Genomic DNA, 19,355 nt, shown 5'->3' with positions numbered 1-19,355 from the left:
ATTCCTGAGCAGATGTGACCAAGTACTGCTTGTGCTGGCTGTCTGCTGGGCTTGCTGGGTCAAGCAGTGGCAGTAATGACTGGGCTCAGCCAGACGTGTGACCGGACAGGTCCTGGTGAGACGAGGGACGGACATGATCCTCTTCCCCCAGTAGCTGGCCTAATAAATAAGTCATGATAAGCTCATTGCCTTTTGGCTTTCAGCAGTGCCCTAGCTAAGCGTTTGTTGCCAGGCTTGGTGCAGCAGCATGTCCCTTGTGGCCAGGCTCCAAACCATGGTGGGGAGGAGAGCTTGGTGGCAGGGGGTCCAGCCTGGGAAAGAGCAGGGGTTTCCCAGCTGGACAGAGAGCTTGGTTGTGGAGCCAGCGAGAATGAAAGAAACCATAACCCAGACAAGGGAGTGTGCTTTGGGAAGGCTGATGAGCCAGGAGGCGCATGCTGGTGCATGGTCTTCCCCATACCTCGTATCTCTCTGGGGTGCTCAGCCCTTCTGCTCTGGGCAGGTGTCCCACGGGTTGGTTTTGCTCAGGGCTCTGGCAGGAGCACATCAACTGACACTGGGCATGCCAGTGCAAGCAGCAATGCCTCTGGTGGGTGATGCTGGCCTGTAGACAGGCAAATGACTTTGAGAGGGCTGGGACCCAGGTAGGCATCAAGCCTGGGGCAAGACTGGAGCTGTTGGCAAAAAGCTGGGAGGCAGCGGTGCCTCATGTCCCCTAAGTCCCCGTCACGCATCGTTGCCCTGTGTTTGCTTGGGTTTGCCTTTCCTTGGTTGGGCCTTCTTCCTTCTCTGAGAGCCGACAGCATCTCCCCGTGACTCATCTTGCTCCCTGGCTGGGGGCTTTCTCCACCAGCGCTCGCAGTGAGTCACGTTACCGGCTCACTGATGCCATTGTCTGAGCCATCAGCAAATATCTGCTGGGAGATCAAGGGAGAGGATGAGGAATAACGTCTGCCAGGCTCCCTGAATGTGGGGGAGAGGACAGACCTTCAGCATTGGTCCCTCCCAGACAGGGGGTGCTCTGCCGGCTCCCACCCCCTCTCTAAATTCATGGAGAGCCTGTCAAGTCATTTCACGAATGTCTGTCCCCTTTTGTGCCCTTGTGCTCCCTCCTCTTCCTCCTGCATCATGCTTGTTCTTCCTTGGCAATGTTTCTTCGAGCAGGCTTTAAGCATTGCACTAAGGAGTTGCGTTATCCATTGGGCTCAGCAGGGCACATGCAGGGGTGTCAGTGCATGCTGGAGAGGTGCCCCTGGCTTTCCATGGCTCCTTCCTTTGAGGCTCTCCATGTTGCACACACATTTTGCTAGGCCCACTTTGGTGCCAAGGCTCAGCTGCACTAGAAGCAAAGAAATCCAGTGCTGCAAACCTTGTTTTCTGCAGGAATATGGCGCAGCTGGAGCACTGACGCGCATAACATCTGCAGCGCCGCAAATGCCGCGGAAGCTGCTGGTGGTGCCGAGGTGGCATTCCTCCTCTCCGCGTGCCCGTTCTGGCTTTTCTTCCTGCCTAGAAAGGAGTGATTTGTTGCACGCACTGGCTTACAGGCATGATTGGATTTAGTCTGGCTGTCAGGGGGGAGGTCTGCAGCTTGTTCTAGGAGATTTGGGGTCATGAGAGCACTGGTAATTGCTATTTGTGAGGGTTTGAAGAGTTCTTACAGAAACCATCATCCTTTGCTAGTTCTCTGCTCCTTCTGCAAGGTGACAGAGCTGCCTTTGATTGTCTGACCCTCTAACTTGCATAAACCTCTGCAGAAAATACTGTTACTGAGGGAAAGGTCTGTGTTGAGTGTCACCATCCATAACGCGCCCAGCTCAGTGCTCTGCAGCCCCACCACTGTCACGAAGAGGTGACAGTCTCTTCTGCTTCCAGAAACTTGCTAGCGAAGATAACCATCTCCAGTTATCTTTGAATTTGAGAGTAAATTTTTAACTGTGCATAAGAATAAGCTCCTGGCAAACCTGAGAGGTTGTTGAGAGGAGAAAATGGGTTTGAGAGGAGTACGATGAGGTGTGGCTGATTTCAGGGTCTGCAACTCATCCTGGCATCTCCCAGCACTTTCCTGGTCAGCACGGTGGAGAGCTGGACCCATCCCCCTTTTCCAATCCCCCTGAGTTTGTGTATCCTCACACCCATGGCATTGCTTTTATTTGGAGGTTTTTTTCTTCTGGTTTAATGCAACATGGAATTTTCCTGTGTTTTTTAATAAATCAGGGCTTTCATCAGCTTGCTGCCATCACAGCAGTGTTTTACTCTTGGGATGGCGTGGGGTCCAAACGCTCCCTTGTGCTGACCACTGAAGCTGATGTTGCATGGATCTGAGCTGAAAAGACACGGGCAGCCGCCTCTTCCAGCCAGGCGCGAGCGTGTCCAGAGTTGATACCTGGCTCTTGCTCTGTGATTAAGGGGAGAAATAGCTTAGGAAAAGGAGAGGAAAGAGTAAGAAAAACCTCACAAGCAGGGAGTTCAGGGTCAAGCAATGTTTAATATCTGTTTTACGGATGAGAAACAGACACAAGGAGACTAAGTGACTTGTCAGACTCTTTCCAAGGGAGGCATCCCTGTGCAGGGAACTTGACTGAATTAAAATTGAACCAAGCTGAAGTCAACACTTTAAATGCTGCTCTTGTGTATGATCCTTTCTGCTCTTGTGCTGCTCTGCCAGTCCTCGAAGGCCAAGGACCCATTGATTTAATTTGTTGGAATGTTCTCCTCTGCTGCATCACCTCAGAAGAGAGGCAAAGCGCGGAGCTGCAGCCTTGCAAAAAAATGCCACGTGCCCCAGTTCCTTCACTGCTAAAATTAATGCTTGGTGGTTTTGGCTTGGTGCAGCATGGAGGTTTGTTCCAAGTGATGCTGTACACAAATGGCCGAGGGAGAAGAGCAGCGTCAGAGCCTGCCTCACAGCCTGCAGCAAGGTGAGAAGGATTTTGGCACAGGGTTTTGTGGCCGTGAGAGCTGTAAGGGTAGGTGTGTTACGGCATGTTCCTGCAGTGCGCAGGAGCAGAGAAAAGGATCACATCTGTTTAACAGGAGAGGCTGCAAAAACTATTGTGTGAGCTGGTCTGTGGAATGGATCTCGTTTAATTAGGGAGCTGGAAGAAAGGATGTGTCTATTGTAGGACAGCAGAACAAGCAGCACAGCCGAGAACAAGATAAAAGGAGCCGAACACTCTCCCAGTCCCAGCGGAGAAGGGCTGTAGTGTGCAAAGCACGATGAAAGCCCTGGAGGTCCCCTGCCGCCTCCTGCCTGCATCTCCTCGCCCCGCGGGGAGGCTGCGATGGCCACGCAAGGGCTGCTGCTTCTCGGCACAGCACTGCGGCCACGGACGTGATCCCCAGCTGCTCCGGTGTCCCCGTGGATGATAGTCAGTGGGTGAAGTGATGTGCTTTAACTGGGATTTTTGGAGGGATTGGACTTTCCCAGGCTGGAGTGAAGTCTATCCAGGGCAAAGACTCTAGATGAAGAATGTAGCCAAATTTGGATGAATTTTCAGAGAAGAAAATGTTTCCTTCTGAGGCCAGGCTTCCCTGATGGAGGATGAGGATCCTAGTGATTCTTAATCTGTCACTTGGTTTTCACCAGCATGAGTGTAACATGGTGGGAAAAACACCCCAACCAAACCAGTTCTCCTTGCCATATGCTTGCCTATGGAAACTGCTGATCCGTTTCAGCGGAAACTGCAAAAATCGGCCTGCAGTTAGTATTCACCGCAGGAAACTTCAGCAAAGATGGTTAAATTTCAGCTTATCTCTTTAACTGAAAACAGCCCCACCTGTGGTGTTTTACAGTGTTGTTCTTGGATTGCAATAGCGATATGCATTATAGAGAGCCATCTCTTTCTTTTTCCCTCCAAGGCCCCCAGTTTTGTTTCGGCATTTTGCACCAATGACATTTTCTTACTCCCTCTTAACATGATGGATGGGATTGGTCTGGTCTCCTTCAAACACTCCCTGATCCCCAGGAACTCTGGGGATGTGAGTGTGTATCTCCAGTACTGGAAACACAAAGAGCACATCTCTGCTGACCTCTACGTACATGCTAAGAAATCCTCAATATCTAAAAAAAGAGAAGTCCAGAGTAATTGGCCCAAAGCTGGTGGTGAGTGTGATTCAGGGTGCAGGTCCCGTTGAGCTTTCTGTGAAAAAAGACATTTCTTTCTGTGATTTGAATGGATCCAACTTCAACTCCCAGCTAGTCGATCTTCTGCATTTGCCTAAAGTCAAAGCCTTCGATGTGAGGAAGCTCTCCCCGAGTCCCAGGTCTGAGCTGCGGACAAGTCCCCTCCTAGCCTACTCTTTGGATAAGCTAAATAGAAAGAGTTTGTTTTAACCTCTGGGACTTAGGAGTCTGGGAAACCTGCCTCATGTTCTTGTTGCTTTTTTCTAAACTCTTTTCTATTGCTTCTTTGAATTGTACAATAAAGCAGAACATGTTATGTCAGGATGGATTATATTAGTAGTGATTTCAACAGTGCTATGTTTTGAGATAATGTCACCTTTCTATTTTGCTGCACGTTGCCCTGCTCATATGCCCAGGACCACACTCTCTTCATAGTGTCCTTTCCACTGGGATGACACCTTTTGATATCTCCAGGGTTTTTTTAGGATGCACTTCTGCATCTTGTGGATGCAGCTTCTGTTCCTTTTTCCTTTGGGAGGCTGCTTGGCCAATACCATATAAAATCAACCTGAAATGAGTAGATGCCAAATTCCTGTACACTTGACCTGGAGAGCAAATACTCTTTTTCTTCCAGACCTGCATAAAAATTAGCATTGCTGTGCTCTCCTTGCTGTGGGGTTTCCTGGAAGCACAGCGGCATTGTGTCATCTGTCTGTCATTGCTTCATTTGGGGCTCCATGGGTGAGGTGGATTTCAGCCCCTTAATCTGGGCTGTGTGGTCACTTTAGATAACGTTTTTGTCAAAATGCATGCAAAGGGGGAAACGGCAGTGTATTCTCTAAGTTTCTTAGCCAGCCTAATAGCTTTGTGAAGTGCGCTTTTAATTTCATTGAGGTAGGATTTCAACTTGCATAGAACTAGTGCTGTGCCGAGTTGCGCTGCAGTCCTTTTGCTCAATATTAAGTCCTATATTGGCTGTTTTCTAACTCTGCCTAAAATCTTGGAACTTTTGTTTGCTTGGAATTTTTTCTATAATTCTTTCTAAATCTCTCTAAAGGACATTATTCTGACTTGTTGACTTTAACATGTAGAATTTAATGAATGATTTTTAATACCTGCATTAGTTATTGCTGAAATAGGAATCATAAAAACAGTGTGATATGAGTAATTACCTCTTTTCTCCAGTTACAACCCAGAAACACCATTGAGCACCGCCAGCATCTAATGAGCCCCACAGGGCTGGCTTGTTTCTGATGTGCTAAGCATTTAATGCTGCTGCTCATTCATTCTTTATTAATTGTCTGAATTTCATAATTGCTGATTTAGTTACAGTATTACCAGCTTGCCTTCCTTCAGTTTGTCACTGCTCTTCTGCCTGGCTATTCTCATCTGCCTTCTCAGCTGGTCTTACTCAAGCTTTTTATGCAACTGTGGGAGAGCAGCTCTTTGGTGAGCAGTAAAAAAATACCAAAATAATTTCTGTATTTCACAACTTGGAGCGTAAATCTCGCCGTGTTCTGATTCGGCTCGCTTTGCTGAGCTGACACCTTTCTGAAGTGCTGCGTGGGTATGTTCTTACGGTGCCCCTCTCTTTGTCGCCTGCCCTCAGGGTGGATTTGGGGTGACTCTGTGCTCTTCTGTGGTGTCTGCCCTGCCTCCGGCCCCCTCCGTGCGGGTGGGGATGATCTCAGCTGCCTTGAGGCAGGGTCTGTCTTAGAAAGAAAGCATTTGGGGAAGAAAGCTAATCTTGAACACAGAAATTTTTTTTTTTCCGTGCTGAGACAGAGGAAGGTGCCTGGCTGGGCATTGCCTGCACTGCTCAGCTCCCAGCACGCCCGGGGTCCCCCAGGGCATCAGGTCTCGCCCTGCCAGAAAGAGGCAGGAGTTTAATTAGGGATTACCATAAACGGGCATGACTAAACTGCTACAAATGGCAATGCTTTTCTTTAAGCCAAGCTCATTCTAGCACATGGGTTCAAACCCACTGTAGGCAGGATGAATAGAGGCCATTTCTAGGCTCTTGTAGCTTCTTACCTTCTTCAAAGGGCGATTGCAAGGAGCCGTCACCAAACAGCTTGTGCACTCGCTGCCTTTGCCTGCATAGGATGAAGCAATGCGTATCTAATTAAAAATACCACGAATTCCAGTTGTGGAGTTTCCAAGGAATGTGCTTCTGCTTATTTTAGCAACAGGTGGTAAGTATTAAAATGTGTACAGTTCATCTCTTGTCTTGTATCTCCAGGGCTGTGAAAAGCAGTGCGAAAGCAGTGCCTGCAGATGTGCGCAGAGCCCTTGTTTTCATTAACCGAAGGGATCTGCTCAAAGCCTGGGTTTTTTTGCAACCAGTTCGACCCGTATCCCATACACACCCACGCACCGGTTAATTTGCACACGCCGCGCTTGGTCATCGGAGATGGCAGCATGTGAAGGCAGGTGGGAGCTTGCTGTCTCCCACGTGGGTCCGGCCCGTGCTGTTATCGCTTCCTTGAATTTCTGAGAGGGGTTTAGAGATGTTTTCAAGGCTGGGGGCTAGCCTGTGGCCCAGTCTCCGCCGACCTTCATGCCTGGCTGTGAAGCGCTGCTTTTCCCAGCCCATGAGCGCTCGCTCCCGCTCGGAGCCATTGCTGCGTGTGCCCAAGCTGGGGGAGAAATGATACGGCTGCGCTGGGACGGGGTCCCCAGCTTTCTGTTATAAGCTTGGTATTAGTTAATCCCCAATGAATGTGCAGAATAACACGTGCACAGGGACCTGTTGTTGGCTTTGAGCTGCTGGGTGGAGCTGAGGGATGTTGCTGGGAAGTGCGCTCCTGCACCACTGGTTGCATCCCTTGTGTGGGCTGTGCTGCTGCATCCCGGCTCCCTGCACACACAGAGCAGCCGTGGGCAGCGGGGCAAGGGGCCTTGGGAGAGGGGATACACTGATGTGTCTCAGGTCTCCTTTGAATCTCTGATTTTAAGGTTTTTAAAAAAAAAAAACAAAAACAAAAACAAAAACCAACCACACGACACTTTAAGACTGGGACAGGGGTGTGTGGAACCCCTAAGGATTTCTTGTAAGGGAGGTAAATCATCTTGTAAATGGATGTCTGCAAAAGAGGGGGTGAGAATAAGCTGTTACTTAGGGGAACTTTACCCTTTTAACTCTATGATTGCTATTGATTTAATTTTTACCAGTTCTGATTTCTCTGAGATTCCTGTGAAGCTGCTTGGACTGAAGGCGGCTTGTGTATGTGTCCCAGTTTGCCAGCTCAACTCATGAAACTTGGAGGTAGTGAGAGGAGGTTGGAGGAACTGGATCGAGGCAGCTATCTGGTAGGAAATAGCAGAACTGAGCAGAAGGAATTTATTGTGAAATATTCAATATTATTGGAAAACATAATTTTGTGTGATAAATGGGTATGCTGTGATCCAGGGATTGTTTCAAAGTGGCAACCTTAACTCTGCTCCACTGCTCTCACAACATGGGTATTTTTAGACTGATTCCCATTTATACCCATCAGTACTCACGACTGTCACAGACGGTTACCAAAATTAAACCCGAAGTTGGATGGGAAAATAGGGACTGACCTTGTCAGTACAAACGAAAATCGTATCTTATTTCAGATGAACACACGCACCTCAGAGACGCATTTTCCCATATGTGCAAATGCAAACTCTGAGGAACTGTGGAAGAGTTTTAAAAAGCATTGTTAAGCCCAAGAACGAGCTTGCAATACTTCATTACTCCTACCCCCCTTCCAAATTACCATGCCCTTTGATTAAAGTCGAGCTACTGGCAAAACCACCAGCATTGGGGTGTAGACAGGATGACGTGGGAAATTTAAGCCTGAGGAGCAGCTCAAACCTGAGCTGGCAGGATGGCAGCAGTGTGTCCAGAATGTTTGCCCATGTGGTGCCAGCGGTTTGCCGATGGAGCCAGTGGGAATCCTGGTCCTGCCCCCAAACATCTCTGTGACTCCGTGCCCTGCTATGGGAACAGTCCCCTCTGCAGGCACGAGCGCTGCAGGCTGGTTTTGTCCCAGGTTTTGGCAGCAAGAGAGGGGGGAGCACAAGCAAAATGACCACACTGCAGGGATCCCCAGATCTCCCCGCTGTCCTTGCCTCTGTCTCCCAGCCCCGGAAGGGAGCAGAGAGGTGCTGCTGGCCCCCCGTGGGTGAGCACCCTGCTGATGTGTGGTGCGTGGGCATGCCTGCGGCTGGGTGTACCTTACAGCTGCATGTGGGAATTGGGGTGATAGCGTGTGCTCACTGGAGCCACAATGGGATTGCATGCCTACGGCAAAGGGGAGTCCTCGATAGACACAGGCAGCAGCACAGCACTTTGGTAGGGCGGCTTAAGGCAGTCTTCTAAAAATGGGTTTTAGTCCATTTATTGCTGATCAGATTAGTGGGCTAAGCAGGTATTCCAGTGCACTCCCCTTCAGCAAGCCTGAGTCCCCCGTGGGCTTAAAGCGCAGCCCAGAAACAGTGGATTGTCAGATATTTTGAAGCCTTGTTCAGAAATGCCTCTTGGATGAAGCTGACCACTCTCCTGGGAGGTATCCTGCTTTCCAGCCGCTTTATCCTCTGACATCTGCTGCTGCCGCAGTAGGGCTGGGGCGATGCACAAGGGAGATGCGGGCCGGGGCAGGCTGACAGGTGCCTTTCTGCTTTCGGGGCAGCAACCCACAGCAAGGGCAGGGAGAGGGAGTGATGCTCCATGCCTGAGTACCCCGCTGGCAGGACCCCTGGCTCTCTGCTGCCCTATCCATCTGACAGCCGGGCTCTCAGGACGGTTGCTGCCTGTGTTCCCTGCCACGTGGCAGACCGTGCCCAGCTGTCTGCTGGACACCGCCCTGCTATTCCCAGACCTGCGTGGCTGGGATGGTTAGGGACACTCTTCTGATCTGCGAGACTCCTCCTGGCCAGGGTACATGTTTGCTACTGTGCCAAAGCTGTATTTTAAATTGTTTCCTTTTCCTCTCCAGTGCTGTTTTCTTTCTGCCGAGGTATTTACGACATACTGGTCGTATCCTCTCATTTAGCTGAAAGTGTTAGGCTTCTCTTGGACGGTCAGCAATCTCTGCTGAAACTCATCCGGGAAGCCTCTCTCTGTGCCTCTTTCTTGCCTGCAGAAGTGCGCCTGGGCTTGTGCTGCGTGGTTCTGAGATCTCTGTCTCATCCTGCACAGTGTCATTGCAGCTTGCACATCCTTATCAGGCATGGTTGCATTTGTCACATCCCGTATGCATGCAGCCAGTCCCAGCGCAGAGCACCTGTGCATCTCACAAGCTGGGTGCTGCGTGTGCCTTACATACGCATGGGCTTTCCTTGGCCTTTTGGTCCAAGAAACTGTTGGTTCACAGGACACATGGGCATGTCGCAGTCCTGTGCTCACTGTACTGCCAGCCTCGGCATGCTGCAGCCCCTCCAACACTGGGAGTCACGCTCCTCCTCCCGTTAACAAAGCGCCAGAAGGAAATAAAGGAGAGAAGAGATGTTCCTGGCTGCGGTCTGCTCCTAGCACTCCCACAGGACCCCGGTGCTGAATTCCAGGTGTGTTTTCGCCACGAAGGATTAGCGGGCAGCAGATGCTGCCTTCCTGCTCCTTCTGCTCCCTGCTTTCCATGCCTGTCCCTGGGGCAGCTCGGCACCCCCGGCCAGGAAAGAGCCATGTCCCTCTCTGGTTCCCTTTCCTGCACAGCCTGAGGGCGGCTGTGAGTCATCTTAGGGCACCAGTGTTGGTGCCATTTCCTTGTGTGGTTCAGTAAAGCAAAATCCTCGTCCCCTGGCATGGTGCCGTTGTTTGCCGTTCCTCCCAATTATTGCTATTAGGATCCGATGCAAGGTTTCTCAGGCTTCCCTCCTGCGGGTTATGCCTGATCTCCTGTACGTTTCTGAGATTTACTTTCATTCCCTGTATTTTCAGCAGCAGAAATTATGAGGTATGTGGTTCCCCCCCTAGTCGTTAATTCTTGGAGCCATAGAGCCTGTGCCAATTGAACTCAAGCTCAGCTGTCATTTTGTAATAAGTTAATTCTTCATCAAGAGAACAGTACCCAAAGCGCTGGGAAAGCCTTCGCTAGTCTGGCACGTCTCCCCGCTTTCATTAGCCTGAGCTGACCTTGGGTTAAAGTCTAACTCTAAAGGTATTTTATTGTCTGCTGTGCTGGCCAGCTGCAAGGAGGAGTTGCCGCGGGGTGCCGAGGGAGGTGGGCACCGGCTTCCAGCACCCTGCCCCACTCCTCTGCCAGCCCTGCACTTGTGGCTTCATTCCCGTGGTTATGTGGGCTGCAGGAGCTGTGGGAGGGCCAAAAGGGCATCACTGCAGGCAGAGCTCGGGCTGCTCATGTCGCAGGGCCCTTGCCAGCCAGCCCTTCGCGTTCAGCAAAGGTGGCTCTGTGGGGTCCGGCTTTGCTCAGAGTTTCATGTCCTTTCTGTAAACACAAAGAAATACAGTTTTTTGGCAAAAAATACATCCCCTTCTATGCTTTTTCTTATAGCAGATTTTTTTTCCCCTGCCTCCCGAGCTAGCAGAGTAGCAATGCGTTTTGTGGAAATTGCTTTTTCCCTATTAATTGAATTCTCAGACCACTGCTCTTTCCCCAGTACAAGCGCCGCAACCTTTTTTTTTTTTTTTTTTTTTTGAGGAGGAGGAGGAGGGGGATAGAGGATGGAAGGGGACAGGGACAGCTCAATGCATTTAGGGGAACTTCCATTAAAAAATTTCCCATTTATTGTATTCTGCTAGCACAATCTGACCATATAGCATTCCTGGTACCTTCCCTTACTGATAGAGAGTGCTAGTGGGCAGACTTAAATCTGTACCCACTGCAGTTTAGATGGGCTGGAATGAAATGAGGGCATTTTTATTCAGGTTAACCTTTTTCAGATGCTTGTGAATGGGGCGGGGGGAGGGTGATGAATCTAGAAAGACATCATCTCCCTGATCTGCCTAACCTAGCCTGCAGTGCGTGGTTACAAGTTTTCTTACACTTTTACCATGTAAAAACAGTGAGACAGGAACAGATAACATGTTTCTAAGGACGCTGAGTTTTCCGTGCTTTTCACACATACGCATCGCACTCGGATTCATACATAATTTTACTCTAAGACGACAAGGTTACATGCGCTCTCTATTAAGCAACATATGTTACTCTGTTCTCCAGAAAGGGCAATTTTAATACTCTGCCAGTAGGAATGTGTTGCACAATGATGCATACACCAGCTGGCATTATTTTCCATCTGAAATTATATAAATAGTGAACTCTGCATAAAAGACAGATGTTGAAAATAGACTCACACTAACGTGAAGTCAATGGTAAGGCCCTCGTGCTCTGACAAAATAGATGTTTCTTTTCTAATTGAGATGATGAACATGTTTTTTTTGTGGGCAGTGTAAAATTAAGGGATAATCTTTATTCACTAATTAGCTGGTCGGAGTTTACAAGTGATCTAATATTTCTTTTTCGTTAGTAAGACCACCTTTACTTTTTTTTCTTGAATACTTTTATTTTTAAAATTTGGCATACCTGAAATGTCAATTTTCAATCTTTGCTTAAAAATTTTAGTAGAGTGCTTAGAGCTTCAGCTGAAGACTGACTGTGGAGCTCTGCAAGTCCGGGAACAGACAGGTTTCTCTGCTCTTTCCATTTTCTGTGCATTTCCCTGAAATTATTTCTTATCTATCTTCTGGGATTGCCACATTGCTATAGCTAATAATTAATATAATTAACCCAAACCTGTAGTATTATTACAGATATTTGAAGATCCAGAGTTGTGCCCAAGATGGGCAAACTACCTGGGTTGAAGGGCAAGAAATATCTTCTGACCATTACACCATTTAGTTAGTTATAAGTAATACAGTGAAATGCTACGTGGTGTGAAACCAAAAGGGATCATGGGGAAGTTGCACGAATCCTCTTTCCTTCCTTGATCCCAAGCTCGATAATTATTTCTGTATCATTTCTTTATTAGACAGTAGGCTGGGATTCAACTCTCCAAACTGGAGCCATTGGTAGCTGAGTTCCCTCAAGGGAGGGAAATGTGATTTTTCTGCTGAAGTAGTCACCTAAAATCAGAATGCTGTATCCAGAGAGCACGGGGTGAATTCCTGTCACCCAGCTCCCTGCACCCGATTACAGAGGCACTCGTATTGCTCCTGTTGCCATGCATAGCAAAGCTCCTCCTGAGCATCCCCATCCCCTCCCAGCAGCAGGGCAGGTCCCACACTGGTAGCTTTGAGAAACCCCACTTTTGCTTTGCCACGCATGCAGTTTTGTATTGGGTCGGTGAGAAGCTCCTTAGCAGCGATGGTGTGATTTTTAGCGCACCTTTGGGGATGCAGGTATTCCCAGCAAGGGTTGTATGGCATTGGTCCAACATTCCTGGAAACTTACCAGTACTTAAAGGGGGCTTATAAAAAAGATGGCGGGAAACTTTTTAGCAGGGCCTGTTGCGACAGGACAAGGGGGAATGGCTTTGAACTAAAGGGGGTACATTGAGACTAGATATAAGGAAGAAATTTTTTACGCTGAGGGTGGTGAAACACTGGCACAGGTTGCCCAGAGAGGTGGTGGATGCCCCATCCCTGGGAACGTTCAAGGTGAGGTTGGACGGGGCTCTGAGCAACCTGATCTAGTTGAAGATGTCCCTGCCCACGGCAGGGGAGTTGGACTAGATGACCTTTAAAGGTCCCTTCCAACCCAAACTATTCTATGATTCTATGAAACATGCAGGTTTTCTTCTCCTCTGGGTCAGCTGCTGCCCATGGGTTTTGGATGCAGCAGCAGTTGCTGTGGCTGTGCAGATGGTCTCGGTGGCATTTCCCACCCCACCATCACCTCTGCTCTCCTCCCAGCAACAGGGAAAGCTAAAACCCTAATGCTTTGTGTCTCTCAAGCTTTCTCTCTCCATTTCACAGCAGAAGGAGGGATGTTGACAAGTGTGGGCAGACCCGGCAGATCTCCATGGCCAGGGCTGTCAGAGCTGTGGTCAAGAATAGTTCCAAGCCAGGGAGGTCCCGATTGGTCATATGGAGAGAGGTTTCCCATTGCCCAGTTAGTAAACAGGCTTGTAGGGCAGGTCCTGTTGACATGCAGCACATCAGTGAGACCATCTGAGATGTCAAGCAGTCTTCAGGAACAAAAAGCCCATACTGGCATCTGTAGTCTGCTAATGGAAAGGACTGGCCATTGCTTGGGAGCGGTCCAAGGAGGCAGTGTAGGGCCAGCTTACCCCTCTGGGGCTGGGGAGAGCCAGGGTGCACACGGGGTACCTAGCCCAGCCCCGAGTACTGTGCCTGGGCTGGTGCCTCTCCTGGTGCCTCGGGCTGACTGTGACCATCAGTTGCTGGGGCGTGCAGGGGCTCACGGTGAGACGTGCTTTTTCCTGCTGTAGCCAGTGAGCAGCGTCCCGGCACGGCCAGGCTGTGAGTGAGCGGTGCTGCTCTGCAGAGGGCACTGAGCGGAGCTGGTGATGGGCAGTTGCTGCTAACTTGAACTGCTGCACCATAAGCCGGGAGGTCTGAGCACAGATTCTGCACTGTGCAGTTTTGGGTTCATCCCTTACAGTCTCTGTGGCTCAAATCTCACTTAAAGGAACTTTGACCTTAGCCAAAGCTACTGCTTGGAGTGAAATCCCTCTGGTTTGCTAAATTAGCCTTGTGAACAAGGCAGAGCAAATTGCACTCTGTGGCTGTAAGCAGGGGTGAAGCAGCACACGAACAGTGTTGATAGCCCTGCTGGGCTCTGCAGAGCGGTACATACTCCCTTTTGGTTTGGTCTGCTGCTCCTCTCTCCCGGGTGGTTTTCCTTCCTTCTTGCACCTCTTTACCCAAACTCCAATTTGATAAGCCCCCCAAAATCAGCAATGCGTCTCCTGGCCTGTGGGACTTGGCACGCCTACGCCACGCAGCCCAGGGATGCAAGAGGTGGCTTGGCTGAATTGCCGTTTTATTGAATCCTCTTCCTTGCTAATTTGTTATTAAATTACAGTTAGTGTTTCATTAGAGCCCCAGTGGGCATGAGTTCATTAGCGTTTTATTGGCTAAAGCTGCGCTTTGTTGCATGGGAAATGTATCCCAAAGAGCATCTGCACTCGTTGGAGTGATTGTGCTGAGCTCTGGTTGGGGCAGGGTGTGCAGTAGCTCTCTAAGCACATGGCTCAGACTTGCAAAGGAGCTTGGCTCTTGCCTCAGTGTTGGGATAAAGACCTGGATTTATGCAAGGGCTTAACAAATCTGTCTGGTCAGCCCTTCTGATAATTTGACTTCTTTGCTCACATCGGTTCTTGCTGGAGTTTTGCCATGAGCCATCAGCACAAGGGGGCTTTGGCTTCAGCGTGGCAGAGACAAAACAGCTTTCCCCATGGCACTCCCCTCTGCCAGGCGCGGGGTGAGCCCGGGCAGAATCCCTTGCCTGCAGCCAGGGATTGCAGAACCCTCTTCGAGGAGCTCTGCACTGATTCTGCCCCTGAAACATATGCTGGGGACGGGTAGCATCTTTGCTGAAATGTCCTGGCCTGTCTGTATTGCTGTCCTGGGGCTGTTACTCACCAAAAAATCAGGCTAAAAATAGTCTCTCTAACCCTGAGATGTTTTTCAGGGTTGCTGTCTCTTCCAAGCCCACATCAATTAGCACTTCGGATGGCCCAGAACAGGACGCCCACGGCTGCAGCAGCTCAGAAATGCAACTTGATGTTTATAATCAATGATCATTAGGACCAATAAATCAGGCTGCAGCTCTACAAGGTGCCATGCAGTTGTTCTGGGTGCTGCGGAGAGCATCCAGCTCAGCCCGTGGCTCCTGGAAAAATCACATGCAGAGCTTCAGAAGGTGCTGGGTTAATTACTCTAAGGTAGCCGGGCTGGAGCTCACCTTTTCGGGGCTAAATCAAGGCATTTCTTTAGTGTTAGGTACGAGGCACACTGCTGGTGTGGTGTGGCGTCTTAGCAAGGCACAGAGAGGTGGCTCTTGGATGCAGTTTCACCTCTGCTTGTAACGACGGGGAAGGGGAATATGAGAGATGGGACTTGGAAACCCACCCCAGTGAGCTCTTTGGTGAGGGACTCTGGTGAGACCCTTCTCCTTGAGGAATAAGCCCTGCAAGCAGCATATGGGTATGTGCTGGGGATTTTGAGGCTGGCTGTAGCCATGGTGGGAGCCTGAGTTCTGCTTTCTCCAGCCCATCACCAAGGCTTCAGCCCCAGAGCGGGTGGGCTTGCACAGCTTGCCTGGCCTGTGCACTGGGGAGGGCAGAGCTGCATTCCCTCCACCTTCCCCTGCTGTTTTCTGAGTCATCTGTATCTCCCATCCCCATCGGTGACTTTAAAATGGCTTTGAGGAATTGTATTTTCAGGTCTTTTATCATTCGATCACAGGTCAGGGCCAGCAGCTTTTCCTGCCTGCTGGCTCTGGCTGCCAAAGTTAATACATCATGCAGTGCTGGAAATGTCACACGGAGGCTCGGTGCGGACCGGAGGCAGGGCTTTGCATTGGGGTGCCTGCCCTGTGCTCCCTCCGCAGAGACTGGTGAAATAATGAGAGGATTAATTAAATTCCTCTTCCTCGGGTGTGTGAGGTACAGGGTGTGAGGCTTTTCTGCCACTGGGTGGGTGCAGAGGGTCTGTCCCCACGGCTGTGCACAGCACCCTGCGTGTGGGACCAGCATACCGCGTACCTGATGCGGGTGCACCCATGGTAGACCGGTTATGGGACTCCCCAAAAGTCCCACAGCAGGAGGTTGCTCAGCCTAAGTGGCTTTTCTAGCCTATTCCCCTGCCAGCCCCCTCCCTGCTTGCAAAGACTTTAAATGCAAAAAGTGGCTGGATTTTGGGAATCTCGTTCTCTCCCTGGGGCTGGGACAGAGCTTTGTGTTTAGTCACTGATCTTTGGAAGTTCCTGGTGTTTTTTTTCCTGTCCAGTGACTTCTAACCAAAGTGGGTAATTGCATTATCCCATCTCCCCTGGAGAGGTTCACAGAGTCCTCAGCAATCATGTTCAGTTTTATACCGAGCCCCTAAAAAGCCCCACTCAAAATGAGGCTTCTCTTACCAGAACTCAGCAATGGCCACAAGCCAGCAGGGCAAACCCGGCCAGGCTGTAGAACCCTGGGGGCTGGCAGGGCTGGGGAGGTGGTGGTCCCTCTCTGGGGAGGTACGGCCCTTCAGAGGGGCAGAGCGGGTGCCTTTGAAACACAAGTTAATATTCCTAGCAGCATCCTGAACTGCGCAAAGCGTTATGCCCATCCAGGGGCCAGATTGCTTCGGGGTGTGCTCCTCCGGATGCTGGGCACAGGGACACTGCGGGGCAAAAAGGTCCCCTGTCCTGTCCTAGCATGGATGTGCGGGCTGATGAGGGCATGTCCTTGTGTTTGGGGAGGCACGTGGGGTCGGGGAAATCTTTCCTTGCCCCTCTCGCCCCTTCCCATTGGAGCCTCTTCAGCCCTCCCTGGGGCTTTCCTGGCACAGGAAAGCTAATTCAGGTGTTTTCTTCTGTCCCCTGCAGTACGAGTTTAAAGCCAAGAACATCAAGAAGAAGAAAGTGAGTCTCATCGTGTCAGTGGATGGTGTGAAGGTCATTCTGAAGAAGAAGAAGAAGGTAGGCAGCCCCGGTCCCTGTGGCACCAGTGCCTGGGCAGCGGGAGTCCTCCCCTCGTGGTGCAGGGACCTGCAGGGTCCTTGAATTTCTGGGAAACTCTGGTGGGCTGGGAGAGGCAGGGATGGGCTGGGATCAGCCACGGATGAGCTGTGTTCCTGCAGGATGGAAGAGCCAGTCCTGATGTGGGCATAGAAGGGGCTGGAGGGGCCCCATGGGAGGTGGTGTGGGACAACGCCGGCCCCAGCAGGATCCGGCCCTCGGCAAAGGGTTGCAGGGGAGCAGCAGCAGAGCTGTGACAAGCGCTTCCCGGGTCTGTCCCTGGACTGTGTCTGCCCTGTTCTTGATCTCAAGGGCAGCATCTGACGTACTAATTTTCAGTTTCTTTTGTTGCAGAAAAAAGAATGGGCCTGGGATGAGAACAAAATGCTTGTCATGCACGATCCCATCTACAGGTAAGCCTGCCCGCTGAAGGGATGGAGGCTTGTGTGGCTCTGCCGTGCCACTTACCCCACACCACACCGGTACTGTGCTGGGGACTGACCATGGAGAGCCGCCACCATCCTCACGGAGGGCAGCTCCCCTCGCTTGCTGTGCTCTCCAAAAGTCCCCAGCTCTTTTCTTCCATCTCGCTGGCAAAAGCTAAGAGCATGGGGCGTCTGTGTCCTGAGGAAGCTGAACGGGAGCGAGGAAGGGCCCCAGCCGTGCTGGGGAGGGGGCGGCACGCTGGCTGGGGCAGGTGCCCGAGCAAGAAGGCCAGCTGTCCAAACAGGCAAGGCAGGAGGAGTGAGGTTTGCTTTCCTTGGTCCCTGAAGGGCTCCTGGGCTGCTGGCTCTGTCCCTGGGGGCTGAGCAGAGAAAGCCCTGTGCTGCCTTCACAAAATGCTTGCTGCTGCTGAGTCAGCAGGCTGATTTTCCCAGCTGAGGCAAAACCACTGCCAAAAAAATTTCTGATGGGCTTTAGCAGGGATGTGCTGCAGAGGCTGGGGCTCTGCCAGCACCCAGTGCCCTGGGAAGCACTGGCTGTGGCCTCGTCAGTCTCCTGGGCATGTGGGTAATATATATGTTGATATCCTCCCCTTCTTTCTGTCCTTGCAGGATATTCTACGTGTCACATGACTCCCAGGACCTAAAGATCTTCAGCTACATTGCCAGGGATGGGTCTAGCAATGTCTTCAGGTGCAACGTCTTCAAATCCAAGAAGAAGGTAAAGGTCTTGGGGTGCTCATCCCGCTGTCGGTGGTCTTGGTGGGGCAGCTGGGGCAGGACCCTGTGGCACTGCACTGCAGCAGGCGGCCCAGAGCGCTGTGGTGATCTGAGCTCTGGTGTCTGCGGCTGTGCTCAGTCCCCGCGGCAGCGCACAGAGACCCCTGAGAGCTGTGCCAGGCTGGGGAGGGCACCAGGCAGGGCAGCTGAGGTTACGCTCCTCCTCTCTTTACCCACCGCAGAGCCAAGCCATGCGCATTGTCCGGACTGTGGGGCAGGCGTTTGAGGTCTGCCACAAGCTGAGCCTGCAGCACACCCAGCAGAATGCAGACGGGCAGGAGGACGGAGACAGCGAGAGGAATGGGGATGACCTGGATGTCCCAGGTACTCTGCAAGGGCAGAGGCAGGGGTGGCATGGGGGTCCTGGAGCCTGACAGACGCGGTCTGCAGGGTCACAGTCTTCCCACACTGCTACTTGCTGGCTGACACCTGCAGGGAACGGATTTGCACAGCAATCTGGCCTGCGGCGCCTCGGGCTCAAGCTGGGATCTTGCCCAGCAAGGAGCCTTCGCTAGGTGTTAGCCATCATCCTCGCAGACATCCCCCTTGCTGGGAGCCCATTAGCAGCGCCCAGGACTCTGCTGGGTGCCTAAATACTCTCCGTGCTCGGCTGCACACGCCGCAAACATTTCCTCGCTGCTTTCACAGAAGAGGCCCTAAGCACAAACCTTCCCAAGGCGCTCACGGGGCTGGGGCTGGCTCTCTGCCATGGACCCAGCTCATGGTCCATCGCCACCTCTGCAGTTCCCTGCGTGTATGAAGCCGTGCTCGGGATCTTGCATTAAGCTTCCAGGGCTGCAGGCAGCCTGCAGACCCCCCCTCCCTTTTCAGCCCCATGGGTGGAGGGTGTAGGGGTGCTCCTGGCCGGGGGCTGCTGGTCCACGCTGTCACCCCGGGCTCTGCAGGGCCCTGGGGAGCTGCTGTGCTCCTTGGTGCTGGCAGCTGTGCTGGAGGGGAGACAGATGTTTTGCAAGAGGTTAGTCAAACACCTCCAGTGCCTGTTGGGATGCTGGCGGGTGCTGCTGCCTGTCCGTGTGTGGGCTGCCTGCTCTGCAGCCCCATGCTGGGGGCTAGTTCCCCCCCATCCCATCAGGAGCAGCCTGGGCTGTGCCGTGGTTTCCTGCCTGCCTCTGCAACCAGCGCTGTTGTGATGACCTAATCATTGGGCTGTCATGGACCGGTCATTGTTTGTTTTTCCTCCGCACAATGTCCCGGCCATGATATGCAGTTCCCTGGGGATTTCTGAGCATCTGGTGGTTTCCCCCCACCCCCATAATCTCTTGTTTACCTTTCTTTAGCTTTCTCTGTGTCTTCTGCTCTCGATAGCCCCTTCCTCCCACATCAGGGGTTTTGGCGTCTGTTCCCCAGGTTTGGTGTGCTGTGGCTGGG

The 19,355-nt window shown here is 51.5% G+C and overlaps 1 protein-coding gene across 1 annotated transcript in view; it reads left to right on the top strand.

Moving 5' to 3' along the window:
• The window catches only part of NOS1AP (nitric oxide synthase 1 (neuronal) adaptor protein), a gene marked incomplete at its 5' end in the record, with an annotated part of 46,435 nt that overhangs the window by 15,848 nt on the left and 11,232 nt on the right, over positions 1-19,355 (top strand). Inside the window, 4 exons of the mRNA XM_009320688.1 lie at positions 16,612-16,704; positions 17,083-17,156; positions 17,799-17,907; positions 18,149-18,290. Coding sequence (XP_009318963.1) covers positions 16,612-16,704; positions 17,083-17,156; positions 17,799-17,907; positions 18,149-18,290 — 418 coding nt within the window. The remainder of the gene's footprint in view (positions 1-16,611; positions 16,705-17,082; positions 17,157-17,798; positions 17,908-18,148; positions 18,291-19,355) is intronic.

Source organism: Pygoscelis adeliae, unplaced genomic scaffold (assembly GCF_000699105.1).
Source record: "Pygoscelis adeliae isolate BGI_AS28 unplaced genomic scaffold, ASM69910v1 Scaffold402, whole genome shotgun sequence".
Lineage (NCBI taxonomy): Eukaryota > Metazoa > Chordata > Aves > Sphenisciformes > Spheniscidae > Pygoscelis > Pygoscelis adeliae.
Note: the sequence above shows the minus strand (reverse complement) of the source record. Positions and strands in the feature narration are given on the sequence as shown.